General features: G+C 38.3%; 1 protein-coding gene across 1 annotated transcript in view; it reads right to left on the reverse strand.

Annotated features, from left to right (window-relative positions):
• The window catches only part of SYNE1 (spectrin repeat containing, nuclear envelope 1), a 258,380-nt gene that overhangs the window by 24,780 nt on the left and 213,743 nt on the right, over nucleotides 1–19,857 (reverse strand). Inside the window, 7 exon segments of the mRNA XM_009324159.1 lie at nucleotides 1,284–1,434; nucleotides 3,640–3,827; nucleotides 7,612–7,774; nucleotides 14,889–15,055; nucleotides 15,572–15,730; nucleotides 17,732–17,887; nucleotides 18,657–18,782. Of these exon segments, the coding sequence (XP_009322434.1) occupies nucleotides 1,284–1,434; nucleotides 3,640–3,827; nucleotides 7,612–7,774; nucleotides 14,889–15,055; nucleotides 15,572–15,730; nucleotides 17,732–17,887; nucleotides 18,657–18,782 (1,110 nt within the window).

Here is a 19,857-nt window from a genome sequence, read left to right on the forward strand (position 1 = left end):
TCCTGCTGACACTCTGTAGACAGTAAAAATTCCACAAGTCTGCAGGAGAGGGAAGGTCACCATAAAGGCTGAGGTTCAGTGAAAGACTTTGGGCAAAGTCAGATCAGCTGTAAAAATCAAAGACAGCCCAGATATTTTTGGTACTGCTTCTCATAGAGAGATTCGCTAAATAAGAAATTTAGATCCTGATCACTGAATAAAGGGACAATGGGAAGGAGGTCTGAGACAGAGTATTGTGTCCAGGAAGCAAACATTTTTATACTATGGCAACCTACCTCACCATAATGAAGTCTGGCAGTGTTTAACAACAAGACCTGGCCAGTACATTCAGAAATGTGAATGTCAATTATAAAATTTGAATCAGCGCTTCACAGTTTATGTTTCTGAATTAATTGTTAAACCAAGAAGTATTAAATGGTCTTAGACGTTTTTTAAAATTTGCATTTCTTCTTCACAGCAAATACTTTACAGCACCTGACTGTTTACAGAATTGCCTAAACAATTTGTTCTCTTTCTTCAGAATTATTTTTCCCTCTCATCTTGATATACTCCTTGCAAATATGACACCGAGCAAAAGATTTTCACCTGTGACTAGCTACACAACATGTGTGTGTGTGTGCTTTACACACAGGTATACACTCCATTGTAGTTACAAGACAAGCCATCACATTGTAGTAGACACAACAAAGTTATGTAACAAGCTCTTAAGCATTGACCGAAGTGACAGCTTGTCAGTTTTGAAGCATGCACTTAACTTTTAAGTCACGGGGGACACCATGTGGACATATAACAATACTTGCACGAACGTGGATTTCAGGTGTAAGGATCTAAAATGGGGATATTGTACATTGTACAAAACAGGAAAAGGGTTCAGAGGGCTGCTTTCAGAGAGTTACAGGAAGACGAGGAGGGATAAAATCAAAGCAAAAGCTAAAACATGCAGCATGCATTTGAAGAGGTACTTGGTGAAGGGGGATTTATGAATGCTCTGGAGCACCTACTGACTGGACATATTAAGAAGTTGCAGAAATAAAAAAGGTGAAAAATCTAACTTTGGTGAACAAACAGCAAGTGAAAGTGGATTGATTTATTAGCATTTTTGGTTGCCACGTTCCACTGTTTCTTCATCCTAGAAACCTGCCACTGAAGGCAGCTACAAAATCATCAACTCCACTATATTAATACAGTGTCTGTGCTGAGTGACTTGTGTATGGGAAGGAAGAACACCAGCTGGCTGCTGTAATGTGATCAGTAGATATTAAATTTCGACTACTATAAGTCACCTCAAATTTCTTCAGTTCTTCCTTAGCAACTGTGTAAAGCACACCAGACGAGCTTGGTAAAGCAGCTGTCTTCTCAGAGGTTTTTAGCCAGTCTTCAAATCTAGAGTAGTCATCCAAAAACTTTTGCCATAGCCGCCACGTCTCTTCAATTCTGCAATAGATGATGGAAAATTAGGGAATGCTCAGGCTGAAGGCCAGCTGACCTACAGAACTTCAACTAATCATCTGCAACAGCAAACTAGCGCTGCACCAGACAATAACTGGCTCTTAATCTAACTCAGACAGCCAGGCTGATAAAGAGACCACAGGGAAGGCTGGCTTATTCCAGACTGAGCTAGAATAAGATGATGGCAATTTTTTTTCAATGCATCTAATTTTGGAATCAGTATAAAAAGAAAGTTATAAGTATGCAACAGGAACTCTAAAAATCTGAGCACGTGCTAAATAACTTCTGAAATGCAGTCCCAACTTAGGTACCTAAGCCGGTATTTTAGAGATTAGAAATTCCACACTACCTTCTACTGCAGAGCTTTTTCTTACAGAATGCTAAAGATGTTGCAGCATGTATTTTAAAGTCCTCAGTCATTATTCTGCATTGCAAAGGGACACAAACATTTTTTTTTTTCATTCACCAACAACTGGTAAAATGCTATCTCTTAATATACACTGTAAACGTATTTTTATTTAAAAAAAAAAGTTAAAAGTTATCCCAATGTTTAAAGAAACCAATTTGACTTCAAATTGAATATGTAAAAATAGTGGCTGACTCTTGAACCTGAAATCAAATTGGCTGTAAAATCCCAAGAACTTCAACGCCACTTGGTTCAAAATAACAAGATCTTTTTTGGGACAGGTTGTATTACAGCAGAACTTTATCGCTTTTTACATACAGAATAGATCTTTCCCAAATCTTAGATATGCAGGTCTGAAAAGGACCTGATCCATGCAAAATTTATCCTTTGTTAATGATATGTTGTTTAACCTGAAGTTTGACATCTGGAAAGTTGCTTTTTCATATGAATAACTGTTTCTAGTACAATAAAGATCCTAAATACTGATAGCTCAGTTAACTTACTGGTACAAATCTACTAATAGCATAATGTGTACATTGCAAGAAAGTAAAATAGAGTTCAATGCATTGTTCCACATTAACTTAAAATAGTTCTGAATTAATTAGCTGGACACAAAGCTATGAAGAGCCTGTATATTTTCAAGACAGACTGTGTCAAAGATAGAACTTATAAGCTGTATTTTTATATATACATATACACACACTATACAAGAATTACCATGGCAATAGTATAAAATTACTTAGAGATAGCAATCTGTGGATATAGAGCAGCACAACTTAAAAGCAACAATTTTTTTGCGTAAAATAAAGAACACCTTTACTAAAATACATTAAGAATATCCCACAAAACCAAAGATCATATAAAGTTTAATTCAGCATTCTGAAAAGTCATAAACTTTACCTAGAGTTCGTGATATGATTGTGTAAACATCACAGAAATCAGATTCATAACTTAAAAAGGTACAGAAAAGATCTTCATAAATACAGGAGTTCAAACAGTTAAACACGTATGATTAGTGGTCAGCACAGAGTATATAGCATTGGCCCAACCTAGCCTACATCATTATAGCTATCAAAATCACCCATGCTATCCTAGCATGGGAATAGAAAACAACGAATCTTCTGGATATCATCGGCATGCAGTGTACAGATGGTCTAAGCATGTGCAGTAAACCAGATCACACCTAAGATGCACGGGCGCTACGGCCCACACTTGCTCAGCAAAGCTACAGTGGGCAGATGAGGAAATTCCAGATGAGTGTTCAGTCCTAAAATTCTTCCAAATAAACAAAATCAGACATAAGAGAGACCGTTGAGGAACATTAGGTGCATGAAAACCCTAACACCTGGAATAACGTTCCACCCATTTGATAACTAGTTTCCCCATCAGTCTCAGTAGTTCTAACGTAAACTTAAGTGTTACAACTCTCCCTTTTAGGTCATGTTTTCTAAATCTCTTGGAGTCACTGCTACCATCTAAGCTTTCTCTAGTTTCTCTCTCATCATTTCTATGAAGCATCGGAAATAAGATATCATTCCATCACAGGCCTTGTGAGCCAAATGTGATAATTGATATCTGTACCTTGTATAAAGGCACATACAAATGCAACCCCAAAATTTCTTTCTTTTCCCCACAGCATAACAGCTATTGGCTTTTATTCAGTGTATGATCTTTTTCTGACCCCTACAACCCTTTTCTTCAGTACTGCAACCCTATAACATACATCCCATCCTGCATTTGTGCCTGTGGAAGGAAATACTAATTTCTAGGTATTTTAGACTTACTTAAGTCGCCTTTCCATTGACATTGCACAAATATTCCTCCACCTTCTGTCCAGATTGCGTGTAGCCTGCTGGATAGAGTCACACTCTGCTTCTGTGGCACAAGCATCACAGTCGTGAAGAAGCACTTCACACAGATTGAGAACAGATGCCACTCCAGTGCTGTGTTTCTCTATGTCCCTCTGAAGTTCCTGCAGGTGAAGAAATTAATTCTTAAGAGAAATTGCAAAACATGCATAAATACAAATGCATTTCTCTTCTACTTATTAAAAAAAAATCAATAAGCTTGCAAACAGGAGAAAAACATCCAATGAATACCTATTAAGAGACTGCATCTGCGCAAGTGGTGTTGCAATGTTATCAATGAGGCCAGGAGAACCTGGTAGCATGCACAGCTCTCCCAGGGACTATGAACACCAAACCATCACCTGGGACAAACTGCCAGAGCTCTGCATGCTCAGCTGAGCATTCTTCACATACATTTAATCTACATCACCAGTAAGTGGTGGAATTATTCCCAGCCCTTTCCCATTATCACAGAGAATGTAAAGCACAAGTTAGTAAGAGAAGTGTGACAAGAAAATATGTTCTTATCTACTGCGAGGGTTTGGTGGAGGTACCCTTCATGAACCTACTCTTCCCCAGGTAAGCTAGCTGCAAAGTGGCATGTTTGACATGGAGATCATCAGCAGCACATGTTGAACAGTGCATCTCTGGTAGGAGATTTTTCTTCCCTCAACTTTCCAATTCTATAGCATTTTCATTGGGAACGGAAAAGGAAAATTCAGGACAGCTAAAGAAAATGCACTTACACTGTCTTAGCACTTATTATATGTGATCAGTATTATTTCTTCTGTCAGTTTCTTGGTTGCAATGGCTTGTTCTGCACTAATGGTAATGTTTCATCTTGAAGCAGTGTTTCAGCTTCAGTTTGGAACTACAGGTTTTAGTTAAGACAAGCCACAAAAGTAACTGGCTGCTGCTGTTGGATCAGTGCAAGGAAAAGAAACCCTGCTTGACTTCTGCCTACATTTGCAATAAATCATCAGGATATTAGATGGAAAAATCACGATGGACAGTAACAAAGCCAAGATAACATAATTCCAATAGTGACAAAGAAGTACTAAGTGACTACACCAAAAAGTGATATATTGCATCTAGAATACTATGTTCACTTCTGATTCAGATGAAGAAAAGAACTATTAGGACAGTTAGAGATGTGGAAGTTTATTTAGGAGAGCAAGAACTTGGCAGCTTGAGGATGAGTAGAGATAAACTGCTCTTTATAATTTTGCTAGTGAAGTAAACTATAATATGCAAAGGGAAATACAGTGTCAACATATTGTGTCTACATACATTTAAGGTCTAACTAGAGGAACTTTTCTTACAACTAGCAATATGATGTTCTGAAAATGCCTTCCAGCAGGAAATGAGATCTAAATGTAGAATCTAAAAACCTCAGCAAATTTGAAATGGAGCAAGGTCAACTTGTATCAACCATTTGATTTGGTTGTTTGTGATAACTGGGGTTGGACTCTTTGAAGTAATCTATTTCCTCTTCTCATCTGTGAAACAGGAGGCTATTTTGTGAACATCTACATGAGTCCATCAAGTGGAAAATCACAATGTCTTCTTCCTCAGCAGTGGCCCTTTCACTTTCATTTGCCTGGAAAATACTCTTTCATCGTGATGTCCAAGTGCTTATTCTTCTTTCTACCCATCCTGAAATGTTATGTAAGGGTGGATACTATAAACAGATGCAATACTGTATGAAACGCATACTCCAGACAGCTATGAGACTTGAGGTTAAGCAAGTTCAGGCAACACAATCTCCTCTCTGCTGTTTCAGAGTAGAGCAGTAGTGAGAACTGCCGGTTGGTGGTCATGAGGATTCCTAAAGATTAAACTTTTTTATTCACCTACAGAACCTTTCTCCAAGCAATGTCTATACTGATTTTTCTCCATAGCCTTATATTTCTTTCCCAGATTTTAAAATTTTCTATGTTTATTAGAGAGCATTTAGCCTTTGGGTTAGTTCACAAAGGAGCATCACTTTTATGCACTGCTGTCACCCACATACAGCTTTTTTTCCTTTATCAATCCAAAAGCAAATACCATTTTTTCCACATTTCAAGTGGTAGCAGATTGAGAAAGTAAACAAGTAATCCTTGAAATGCAGTTTGCGACCCTAGGAAAACACTGCAGTGAAGTTACCCTACCTTCCCCGGGATATCCAGCTTCGATTGTATTTGTAATTTCACTACAGAGACCAGCAATCTGCAAAGCTGATTCTTGGCTGAAGTAGATGCTGAGAAGTAGATATTGGAGTTACAGAAATGGAATTTGGCCCTCCTCTTTCACAGCATAATATTTTTAACGTAATTTTGTATATGAACAACTGGTAGCAGTATGCACAGGGAAGATAACATGACCTCAGTGGAAGATCAAACATGGAAAAAAACGTAAGATCACTAATGGAAGAAGAAAGAGGGATGAAATACTTGAGAAGATGGCCAACATACTGGCCTTCTGAGATGCAGTGGATAGTGATATAGCCTCCAACTAATAAAAATACTGGTTGCCATACACTGAAGGTGCTTGGGTTTTTTGAATTATTATTATAACCATGGCTTCCAGTGTTATCAAATCAAATCATCATCAAGTTTCCAAACATGGCATCCTCCCAGGATAAGATTCACCTCTATTTCTCTCTTTTGGAGTTAAAATTAAACCACTCACACTTCTACAGAGTATTACTGCATGCTGTCATACGTGGGGATCACCACAAGGAAACAGCAAAAGGCAGAGATACACTGGTCTCTGTGCCCAGAATAAGTCCCATAAGAAGTGGTTGTAACAAACTGTGGGATGCCTGCATAGGGACGCTAGTAAAAAAATCTCAAGCATCTACTTTGTTGATAGCGATGTTTAGCCCTGCCCAGCACTTTATTGTCTCAGAAACACCACTCATTAGTGATGTTTGTGTATTATAAATTATCATCCCTATGTAAATTACATATAGAATAGTAATAAGCAATTTTGCACAGCCATGTAGCAAATCAGCTGGGGAGATGGCAAAAACTCTGAGGGGGTTTCTTGGGTCTCAGTCCCACACTCAGCTTAAAAGAGCAAAATGCCAGTTTGTACACTTCATAAATCAATTATCCCCAAAACATTCTGGCACTCCTCTTCCCACGCATTTCTTTCTCCTCTGGAGAAAGAACTCAGGAAAGCATCTAACTCATCTGCAGTGAGGAACCAGAAAGGTATTTTTGCCAATAAATAACCAAGAGGAACACCACAGAACAACAGTCCTCCCCAGCAATGTGCTTCCAGGTAAAACTGCACTGGGCAGTGAAGTGGAACAGGAGAGAGAAAGTATAGTGAATCTTCTTAGGACTAGCTTTAGTTTTAATGCCAAAAACTGGTTGACTCGACATTTTTCTGCCCATTCCAGTGTTGACTATTTTGTTCTAGCACTGCATAAAGGCTTTGTGTGCTATAAACCAACTAATTTTAACTTCACATGTATAGCTCATGCATCTTTGCGTGCAAAGTGATTCTCAAACAAGCTGCAAAATAAAACTGAGTTAGAAAGGTTGATAAAAAATAGTCATTTTCAAGCATGTGCAAAATTTGCAAGGTCTAATAGGTGTCAGTTTTGCCTCTGGGAACAGACAACACAAACAAACAAAAACCACAAACCCCAAAGGAAAAACAATTGCAATAACTCGTTCAGGTTACATCTCTTGGTGCCTTACCTTTCTCGGAAAGGTCAGTCAGCTCCTGGTGTATTCGATGTCAAAGCCAGCAGAAGGCTCTATAAGTGACACAGTAAGTACCACTTGCCTTGATATTTAAACACTTCTTTGCCTCATGCCCTCTCAGCGTCGAGCTGGGTATGGGCAGCCCAAGGACACTCTACTTTGATTCTCCCCATGCCATCGTGTACCTGATAAGCGTGTTGTATTTTACCTGCTGTTCATTTAGCTTCCTTTGTATCTCCTCAGAGTCACAAGTTTCATAGACGATAGGTTTGGACAGCTCTGACTCAATGTGGGCAAGCCAAGATCTCAGGCTACTCATGTTTTTATCCAGCTGCTGCACTGCAACGAGGGTCTCCTTCAACTTCTTTACCCTGTAAAGAAAAAGAAAAGGCAGCATAAGTACATCCTGAAGGAGAACTTCCACAGCATGTGTTTCAGGAAGTTTTCAGAGAAACTCAACTTAGATGGCAAGTTCTGTTCTGAAGTCTTCCTTTGTTATGTAACAGAAGTATATTATATGTGCAAATAGTCCTGCGTTCATAGGTTCTGGTTAAGAAAAATTAAGAGCTTACTAATGCCAGACAACATTTTCAAAGTTTCTGTACCTTTATCAGTTGAGTTAAATGTTTGTCAAGAAAGGAAACCTTTTTTTTTTTTTTTTTTTTAAATGAACTCACACACACCAAAAGCTCAAAACAATCTAAGTAATTTGTAATTTAGTTGTGTATTTGACCAACAGATGACAGAAGTTCTTAGACTACAAATAACTTATCCATTTAACCAGTACTGGTGGTGGAGTGCACTGAGCGAACAGGCCTTTTTCACCCTGGTGATTTCTAAACATTGAAATACATATCACAGAATGGTTTGGGTTGGAAGGGACCTCTAAAGGTCATCTAGTCCAACCCCCCTGCCGTGGGCAGGGACATCTTCAACTAGATCAGGTTGCTCAGAGCCCCATCCAACTTGACCTTGAATGTTTCCAGGGATGGGGCATCTACCACCTCTCTGGGCAACCTGTGCCAGTGTGAAGACTTGTTCTTGAATAAATAAGTTTTAGAGAGAGAAATCCAGCTGAGAACTCAGTGAGAATTCCTGAATCCCAAGGGCTGCTTTAAGTTGTTCTTGGTCTTAATGGACTACTTCAGATTTAAACAGATGAAATTGGAATGTAACTGCATGGCAATTTCCAAGTAGTATTTTTCTTGAGACCCTGACCCTGCAACAGCAATGGCCAGGAAAAATTAAATAGTGGGTTTTTTATTCAAGGGAACATTAAGCTTAGAGAGTGAGGAAAATTTGACTTAACCTTCATCCTATCTTGATATTTTTTCCTTCAGCCTGTTTCAAATGCAAAAAAGTCTTGCCAGTAATTCTCTCCTTCCTATCGCCATGTTACATAACATACATTAATAGATTCTGAAATTGTTTCTAAGCTTTCTTTTTTTTTTTTTTCAGTTTATGTAGTACCACAAACAATTTTGAGTAACATTCCCCTTTATGTTTCTATTGCTCTTCCACATAAGTGTTTCAGTATCAGAAAGCTTTAAGAGGCGAGTGCAGCTGGGAATAGCCTGACTAAATTGGGTTGAAAAATACAAGATTGCCAGATTTGTCAGACAAGCAAAATGCCACCTGACTATCCTATAATTCAAACAGAGCAATTCACATTTTTTCCATAATACTAACCAGCAAATTTATCAAGTGTTTCCATATTTAAAGCAGTAGTTGCAGCTGACCATTAAGAGTATAATATGGGTGTCCTTTTCTTACCAAAAAGAAATGCAGGGGTCTTAATGTCAACTTAAAAACTTGAAAGTTAAATCTTTCAAATTTTTGCCTCTTTCTAGCCCTCTCTTTAGATCACAGATGGTCAAACTGTGGCTCTTTAGCACCAAACACGCTTAAGAACAGTTCGAATGCATCTTCCTTGCCAAAGTCTCATGACCAACAGCTGCACGGTTGTGATCTGAAAAAAACTCTTAGTAATTGGAAAAAAACTAGGTAATCTGAAAATCTGGCTATGAAGGGACTGAAGTCAACACAATTGTGCTGAAAGACCGCCCCAGTCCCCATCATCAGGTTATCCCGAAACACAGCTATGTATTTAGCCTTGGAGAGATACTAGAACAACCAATGTCTGGGGGCACCATCTCCTTGCCACCTATGGTAATACATACAATGGTTTGTGGGTTTGGACCAATTGAAACTTGCTCATAGGGTGAGCAAGAAAGTTCGTTATCACTCTTCTGGAACTCACATACAGCTTTTCAGTCTCTGACATTTTGCAGGAGCAAAATCCTGCCCATTTTCTGCTTAGATTTTCAAGGCTGGGTGCCGCTGATCCTTTGCAGGCATGCTGGAGTGGGAATCGGAACAATGAGTCATGTCAGCCCTGTGTAGAAGCAATGTCACTCTATCATTTGCAAGCCCAAGCTGTGGACCAGGCTTTTCCTGTTTGCAATTGTATAGTGCCCTAACCTCTGTGCCAGATTTTATTTACATTTTGCCTGCAATACCTGATAAAGGGCCCATCATTTAGAAAATGCCCTTTTTGCCTTAAGCAGACTGCATGGGAATACACACCTGCCAGAGCAAAAAACAACCCTGGTCCAAATAGAGCTATTTTCAGTCACAGGACTTAAGTTACTCAAGAGAGAAAAAGTAAAAAAAAGGGCCACATACTAAAAGAACACTCCAACCAAAACCAAAACCTACCGATAAACCAGCCCTCCCGCCAGACGGTTACAATTCCCTGCACCTGAATTCCAAAGTTAAAAAAAAAAAAGACAGACAACTCCCTTCCCACCACCCGCTACATTTACTGTTAACACTGTTCTTTTTTTGTACTGAGTCTAACATGACAGGTTCCTTGCCCACGGTACAAATAGAAGCAAATAAACAAGTGCTTCTTGGAGTATGCTGGGCTTACTTTTTGTGACTGAACTACAATACGGTGTTGTGCCTCTAGCTAGTCTGAAAACATATCCACAAACAAATAATAGATGTAATCCATCATGTCAGAGAGTTTTCCTTCTGAATTTTAGCAGGCAAGATGCTTACGCTCTTCATCTCACTGAATACTGTGCCTGTGTACAAATAATTACATAATGTGTGTGCAACAAAAATATCTCTCTTTTAAAAATGTAACAGCTCAAAATCCTATCTTTCCATGCTAATGGCAGGGCCTGAAAGCTAATGAAACTACAACCTCTGCTTAGAGACAAAGGTCAAATTGTAAACTATTCAAGTACGTGGGATCCCTAGCCAACTATAATTTTGACCTTTTGAGATTTCATTTACAAGATTATGTTTAAACAGCTAATTATTCCAAATAATCATCTCATGCTTTTGTTGCAGCATTATGCCCGTTACTGCAAGAGACTTGAGATAACTCCTCTCCTTGATAATGAGGATTCCACATTGAAATAAAAGGGTTGGACCCATGACACGGTGGTTTTAAAGGTTGGTTTTTTTATGTAACACACACACACATCAGTCTTGTTACGTTTTACAAATACTTAAGACTCTCAGAAAGGAAAATACTGCAGAATTCAACTGTTTGTTTTTATGGTTTAATGTCGAAAACTCATCTGAAAATTTGAATGGGCTTAGGGTGCTTACGTTTCCATGTTCCAATTACTGTACCTTGGTTTCCCCAAGAAAGTAATAACTTTAAAAAGTCTATTTTACACTAAGAAAAGGCAGTGAGAGAACAACTTGGAGCTGAAATTAAGCACAAATACCTTTAATTCAACTAGTCCTAAATTAAACAGCCTTCGATTCCACTTAAACCTAAACAGGAACAACCCTGTAAATACATAACAATGCATCATATAGAACTCATAGCTACTGTGTTAGTCATTTAGACAGCTGGTTACTAATATTAAACTTTAAAAGCAACATGAAAAAAGTCAGTAAGAGCATGTTAGCTAAGTCTGTACAAAGCCCGTAGAAAGCAGAAAAGTTTAAAAAAAAAAAATCTACTTGGAACTGGAGACAAAGTTTCAAGAAACACTCTATGAAATAGTGAAAAATATTACACTATTAAAATCAGTTTTTAAAAAATCAGTTTAAAAATAATCTTTTTATCATTAAAAAAGATTTATTGTCCAAAGTACAGTACTACTGCGTTCCAGGACACTAGTACCACCAGTTATATTTGCTCTTCAGACCACAGTTTCCCCTTTCAAAGGGTAAATTTCTAGAACTCTGAACAGCAGCAGCAAAACTTCTAGAAAAGATAACATGAAGAGGGAAAAAGAGACGCTGAATCAAAAATCCAAGATGATGTAGGCTGAGTTCAAGTATTACATGCAGTTACAAACCAGTAATTAAAATGTACAGGACAGACCTGTACATATCAGACTTTGATAAGTCTGAAATACTTTCTTTACAGCCTCTCCTTCTCTGCCTTTCACTTGTAGCCATGCCCCTTTGATGACACAAACAGTGAGCAGACAAATACAAAGTCCGCTTTCTCTCATGTGTGTACATGCTCTTGTATTTAAAAAACAGCAGTAAAACCAGTCTACAGTTTCTTTTAGACAGCTAAGAGATTTTACTAGTTCTAAGTCTGCATCAGTAACAAAAAATTATTCTGTGATCCAAAAGTACTAGCTGTAAAACAAAGTATGCTGTTATCACTGTCAACTATTTTAAACTGAGCAGAAAACAGTAATTTCTAGCTAAGGTAGTGATTTCTACATATCAATATTTCAATAGTTTTCCCAGCAAGCCAAGACTTCAGAAAGAATCGTATCAATCAAAAGCAAACAAAAATAGCTGCCTGCCTTGTGATATCACAATTACAGTCTGGGAGATCTGAATCCACACTGCCGTCCTCCGCCATCCTCACAGCATGCAAGTCCTCTGCCACCACCATGAAATTTTCCGGCATTAAAAAGAAGAACTTCCACTTCAAAAGCCTGCAAACACTGTGCTTTGGGTGGGGGGAGGAAAGGGGACACACTTCTCTTTGCTGGCGAGTACTGTACAGAAAATATTGCACGCCAAACAAATGTTAGCAGCCGTTGCTTGATAACATGAGACTGAATGGTGACAAGTGGTCATGTTTCTAAATAAAACTTGCATTCATCAACATGTGCCAGACTTGATCTCCAGGAATGTGGACTGTGAGTGCTAGGGGAAGGGATGAAAACACATACAACAAAGCTTTCTTTGCAAAGCCCGAGCAGTTGCAGCAATAGCACTGCTTCCTGGCTGTAAACATCTGTAACATTTTTTTGCACCAGGCTGACACATCAGAAAAATTCATCTGAAAGGATGAAAATATTCTAGAAAGACAGAAACAGAGATCTCTGATGCAGAGACACAGCTACCTTGCTGTAGCTGTCTCTTCTGCAGTTACAGACCTCCTCAGAATGGAGAAGCAATTAAAAAAAAATGGGTAAGGAAACAGAATGTGAGAAAGACAGAAAGGCAGACAGAGGCTTCTACAGGTGAATGGAGAAGTTCCACCACACAGCATAAAATCAACAGGTAAAGATTCAGCCTGGACACATACTACCAATACTGTATTACTGAAGCATTTTCATAGAGCACTTTCAATTCTTTCACAGCTGTAGGAAACAAAGCACTAAGAAAAATGCTCCAGGCAAGGGATGACTGTAGCTTTGCAGAAAAGCACACAGTCTCTAATAATTTATTAATGCCCTCAGGGATCCAGAATATGAAAAGATGTGTTTCATCCTCAACACCAGAACAATTAATCTGCATTTACTAGCTGAGTGCAGCCAAAATCATGTTACATGATACATTCCAAACTCCAAAATATCGTAACAGGAACACACCCCAATATATAACAACATATTCTAAAGAGTATCTGGAGTCTTCTAAAAATTATCTTGGGGGATGAAAACCCTTTTGTCCAGTGGAAATTAGACATCAGTACAAATACTTTGTACATACATTAATCAACAACTTGGGCTTTAACTGCTATCAGCCTAAGCTACAGCTGAACTTGCAAAATTTCCACAACCTAGCACCAAACCTCTCCACCATTTACTTCCCAACTTCAGCAACGCAATGTTCAAACTTCGCAGAGTTTCCTTCACTTCAGTAAGCACTTCAATGGAAAGGGTTATATGTTTAATTGCATACAATAGTGCTGAGCATGCTAGTTAAGAAGGCTAAGTTGAAATGATCTGGAAATAAAAATAAATATTTTACATAAATTAGTTTAGAACTAGGACTTGACACCCTGCTGATAACAGAATGAGAAATTTTAAGTGTATAATATTTCAGTTTATATCTCCCCACCCCAAGGATGGTACAGAATCCTGAACCCTTACCTGTCCCTGTAGAGGACACTAACCTCTAATACTGAATTGACAATACAGATCTTTTAAAGATGTGTTTTACAGTTTCTGAATGCAATTACTTTTCACTAGAAACTTCCTGAAGGTATTACTTGAACATTTGTCTGAGTAGGTGTTTCAAAAGCCAAACACAAAAATACAGCAAATATACTTTATGTTCAACAATTGGTGATGTATCACACCCTCTGAAACCAGCAGGCTCCTCGACCGTAATGCACCACTTCCTGGCTTAATTGTTCTGTAAGAAATATACAGTGTTCATTACTTTAAAATGAACCACTATAAAAGGAGCTGGAGCCACCAGAATGCTTCTGCTGACATAAAATTTACTGCTCCCATGCTCACAGATTTCAGAGCAGGAATAAAAAAAACTATATGAAAAAAGAACAGGATGAAAAAAGACGACAAAACTAAACAAACCCTTTTGCTGCCAACAGGACTAAAGTATTACTAATTCATATATCCTTACATCACAGAAGTGTAATATATAAAGTATATGGACATTTTATGAAGTGCAAAATTGTGACAAAATTATTGTCAGTAATGGGAGGGAAGCTGTAGCATGACTCAACAGAAAGTATTGAAACAAATAAACCAGTTTCTTCACCTATCAAACAACTTAAAGAAATACAGGATTGTTATGAAAATTGCTGTTATATTTGTGACCTTGAGTAAAAAGAATTTTAAGCCCAATGTGCATGCATCTACCTGCAGTTACTCTTCTCCATCAGTGAAAAAATAATCAGGCAGGAAAACTAAGACTTAGTTTTGGAACCACTCTTCTCAAAATCCAAAACTACAAACACACTCTGTTTTGATTCCTCTGAAAACTCCATTAGCACCCAGTTTTAAGCACTCATCTGAAGTAAGATGGTACTGGAGCAAGGTTCACTAAATCTGAGTGCAACCAATCCTATGTCGTTCTAGCAGATGAAGTTTTGAATTGACTTTTCTTGAAGAAATGATGTCAGGTACTGTAAAGTAAAACAGGAAGGTGAATTTCACCGAAATGTGTTGATGGTTAAGAAAAAACTCATTTCACAGTTAATGATGAAAAGGCAGACAATAAAAAGATTTTAAATTCATGACATCCAGCTTATTAATCTGTCCCATGTAGCACTTAGAAACAAAACAACTGTTTTACCTGGCTGCAATAAGATCTAGAAGATGTTGCCACCTGTCATTGATCTTGCCAAGTTTGTACTCAATCTCTGATGCCTTACTCTCGTGGCTGGCTTTAGCAAGTCGCTCTCCCATTTGCTGTAGCTGAATTTTGTTCTTCTGGGCTACAGCAATCTCCTCTTGATAATCCTGGACAGTAAAGAGCAATCAGAAGTCAGGGTACTCACTCTGAATACACCCTGCTCTACACTACTAAAGGAACCATACAAAAATACCAGTGAACGTTGGTTTTTTGGTGACTGGTACAGTGGAGAGACAACCTCCTAAATATTAGATGTATAACCAAGAACAACTTTATCAGAAGAATGAAAAAAAAACCCAAAACAAAACACAATGCCTTCTATAAATATATCTGCTATAGTTAAACTCATTACAGGCAATTCTGATTGGACATTTAGTAAAGCATTCAGATGCCTTTGACTTTCCATTCACTTAATTTTCTGGTATCCTGGGAGGTCCCACCTCAAGAAAGACAGGAAAATGCTGCGTAGCGAGAGAACACCACAAACACACAGTCTTACTGAAACTTATAAATATCAATGTAAGGTAAAACCTCCATTTCAGCTAATTCAGTATCCTCTTTGCAACACAAAACAAGTAAGCAGTTAAAGAACAGTATGTAAGTGTACATGCACTTCACTATACCTTTTTAAGTTTCTCAATCATTTCTTCTATAAGGATGTCGCCATTTTGCGAAACCTTACTTTCCATTTGTGTCAGCCACTCACAGAGCTCCTTGTTCTTCTCACTGAAGACAGCCCACTCATTCAGTCTCTCACTAACTTGTTGTCGACGTAAAGAGACCTTAAAACATTTGTGGAGAATAAATAAAAACAAAATAGTAAATGCATTTAAGCGATGCTTGAAACACTTTCTGCCTCAATGTGAACTCCTGTGGCCCTGCAAAAGTGTTCCAGCCACTTACTGGCCATTAAAACAAACTGGAGTTGTACTGCAAAAACTTTGCATGACTGTGAGTTTAGAGGTAAGTGTTAACCTCAGGTTTCCTGTTAGCTACATCCTATGCATAGACAGAGGCATCCAAGCGTTACGCTCAGTAGCTTGTCAATATCTTGTTTTATAATGTCTCTAACCCAAAGGTTTCATTAGGTGATAAAAAATAAATTTTCTTACAATTTTTGCTCACTTATAAAATGTTATAAATGTTAAGTGTATTAATGGTTTCTTTTTAGTCTAAGAGATTAAATAAAAAAGAAAGATATAAATGCTTGACCAAAGCAAAAAAATAGAAATATACATAGCATAGGCTAAACTCCAAAAGATTGTGTAATTTGTGCATGAGCATGATTTGTAAGTACAAAGTTAAATCAAAGATTCACTATATTTTACACAAGCAATTTTCTACTTGAGTCCCAATACACTCATTTCATAGATGACTATTTCTCCGGAATGGGCATGACACCTTGAGAGATTCCAAAGGACTGAGGTGTACCCTGACAGGAAAGAATAGGCATAAAACATCAAACAGACAAATGCTGTAGTTAATACAGGAGGAAGGAAAGCACTGCTATGTTTAAGAAATTGCTATAGCAGTGGTACCATCTCAGACTATGAATAGTAATAGACAAAGATGGACATTGAAATCAAAACAGCAGCAGAGGGTAAGCAAAGTCATCTCTCCAGTTTCAGACATTTGTACAACTATTTACTTCCTCCCCATTGTAATCTGTGTTGTTTCTGACTTTATATCAGCATTTCAGCTGAGAAGATGAAGACTGCATCTGCTCTTCCATAAACAAAAGTGGTATGTTCTTTAACTACCATGTTAGGTTTAACAGGGGCATACACATGATCTCGCGTTTCCTTTTTGTGGTTCTAAACTCGATGGCAGCTTTCGGGAAATAAGCAACAGTTGAACAAAGTGTTGCACTAGGTTACATCCTGAAACATTCAGTATGCACAAAACTAAGATAAAACTTCTTTACTTGGCTCTCTCCTTTACCATAAACATATATGTATCGACTACACCGTAGTTCAGATTTATCTACATTGGCTCATTCAAAAGCAACTAACTCACAACAAGTTCTGTGCTGTTAACTGTGAAGCATTTTTCCTACTTCGGGGGTGTTTTTGAAGCCTTCACAGGTACCTTACATGAGGTAACTATTTCAAAGTTAGCCCCAGGAATGTCTGGACTGCAATCTCTACTGAACCACATTATGAAATAACGTTAGGATAATATGAAAAGCTGGGTGAGGGAGACTCCACTACCTGGATTTCTAAGTGCAAAATGGAGGCAAGAAACACACTAATAGCGTGATGCACCTGGGGGGGGGTGTGTGTGTGTGTGGAATCAAACAGTACTCCTCAGCTCATTTTGCTGCCAAGCAAGTCACCCTCAGACTAAGAGAAATGCAGACACCAATGACTGAAGAAGCAGAAGCTATCAGCAGAACTGAAGGTACAATACAGTAATGCTGAGCGGGGAGGAGACATCCTTTCTGAGCACAGCTCCTCCACCAAAGCACAGTAAACTGTGTTACTTCTGTGTTTTCCCCAGCCAGCCATGCCACAGTCCCACAGCAAACAGTGTGACTTTTTTGTTGGTTTTTCAAGGCTGCTTAAATATGACCTCACAGCCATGACAAAGTTCAAGAAATCTAGAAACACTAGCAGTAACTAAAAGAAGCATTTCAACGCATGTTTTCCCTGATTTAGCAAGAGTTCAGTTTTGAATCTGAGTGTGCCTACATGCATCTTTTCTAAAAGCTGTCACTTGCATACAATTTTTCTCCCAACACTTGCAGCCTGCATACTCATATCAGTGCTCAGTACTATACTTGCCTGGTGGCACAGCTCCTCCCACTGTCTGTGCAGAAGCTCTATGCGCTCACTGAGGATTGAGATATCATCTGCGCTGATATATATAGACAGGGTCTCCTTCAGCAGAGAGAGGTGTGCAAGGTCATCTGTCCATCCTTCAACAGCATTCTCTAATTCCTTAAAAGAAGTGCACAAGGAAAAAGGACCAGTTTGCTAACAAGTAAAAATTTGAATGTGTTGATGAAGCAGAAAGGCAAGCATTGTTACCCACTGAATTGAAGTCCTATCTGAGCAGACCCACCATTTCAAGCGGATGGCTTCAGCCCCGTTTAAAAGAAAAAGAAAACACCAACCCCATACGTACCAATATTTTCAGACTTATGAGAGAGGTAACTCCCCAATAAAGAATGATATGTCAGCCTTGTAACAAGTAGTCACAAACTAATCTACCACTCAAATCTCTCTAAAGTTCAAAGATATTTGAGAATTCCAAGTATTGGTTTGGACTTCTCTGTATTGAAAATATTTTCAAGTTGTAATCCATTTCTAAACTGCAAAGAATATAGCATAAAAGTGTTATCTAAGATCCCCCACAGTAATCTCATCTCAAATAAAAAGCACTAAAACAACAGTTTAGATACAATGAGTTTAAATCCAAAGTTAGAAGTTCTATAACAAAAACACACCAGTATTTAGTGCTTCTACAGTACTTTTCAGACCCCGTTCTGATCTCACTTTGATCAGATCTGTATTTACCCTGCAGGATTTGCATTATAGTGAGATCACTCAGGTATTATACTGTCCAAATGCTACATGGATAGTTTCCTGTCACAAGGATGGCTGACTGGTTTGCACTGTCAGTAACGTGAAGCCTATTAACAATGGAAGAGGTTACTGCACAAAGGCAGGCAAAGATGAGACAACAGTCAGAGAACAAGTGCTTTACCTTGCAACGAATCTGCTCTGCATGCAACTCATCATGGTGTTCTGGCAAAGGCTGGGAAAGCTTTTTTTTGAATGATCTTAGCTTCTCCAGGGAGTCTCCTATGCCCTTTTCAGATTTTTCCCAGTCCTGAAGGCAGAACGTTTATTAGACTTCAATTCAGATCTGGATTATACTTATGTCAGTTGATTTGCCTAACTAACCACTAAACAGTGAAAACTTTTTCATAATGATAACATGCCCTGAAATCCCCCTCTAAATAATACTCGTAGTCTCAGAGCTTGAGTCGTGTTCAACTATGTCAAATTTTTTGTGTAGGTCTCTGCTAGTAGAAATACACAAGCCAAAGCCTCCTGTTATTACAACGTTGTCTAGATCCAACTCCATCCTTTCAGAAAAGCCTCTCCCTGCCAAAATTATTTTCCACTTCCTTTCTTGAGTGTCTGTATTAGACATGCCACTGTTCTTTGACAAAAGCTCCATTCAGATGCATTAATCTCCAGAAAAAAAAAAAAAAAGTGGCTGGGGATACTGCAAATTCAAGTCAGATTGAAGTACCTGCAGTATCTCCTCTAAATTATGATTTAGCAACTACACCCAGCTTTAGTGTTTGTATACTTTCCAAAATTTTAAATGTGGCCAATGCAATCAAGCCATACCAATTGTCATGTGACAGTATGGTTTCACCTGCCTCATCTGCTTGTTAAAGCCTGTTAAAAAGGTACTCACAGACAGAAAGATCTCTAATAAGCCAGTCAACCCATAAAGAATGCCAGTTGTGTGATACCAGAAAATACGGAACTTGTTTCTCTTAGTCTTCTGTTTCAAGATATTCTCCTTCTACCACTGCCTTCGTATTTCTCTCCTTCCATTTTTTTCCAATCTATGCCAGTATTTCATGGTCATCTTCAGGATGGAGAATTACAAAGAACAGGTCTTGCAAAAAACCCCTCTCCTTAGTGTCTTCTTTCCTCTCTCCTTAGTACATAATATGACCTTACAAGACAATAGTCTGTGATGTTCTTAATGCAACACATAGTCTTCTAGAATATACACTTGTGCTTCCCATTTGGTCAGAAGACCACTAAAAAGTCATGTATTTAAGACCAAGGTAGCATAATGTAATGAAGGCTTGATATCCACAAGATGATTTATGCAATTTGCATGGTAATTTTTCCCTACTTCCTCACCTTCAAGCATCAAG

Source organism: Pygoscelis adeliae, unplaced genomic scaffold, assembly GCF_000699105.1.
Source record: "Pygoscelis adeliae isolate BGI_AS28 unplaced genomic scaffold, ASM69910v1 Scaffold105, whole genome shotgun sequence".
NCBI lineage: Eukaryota > Metazoa > Chordata > Aves > Sphenisciformes > Spheniscidae > Pygoscelis > Pygoscelis adeliae.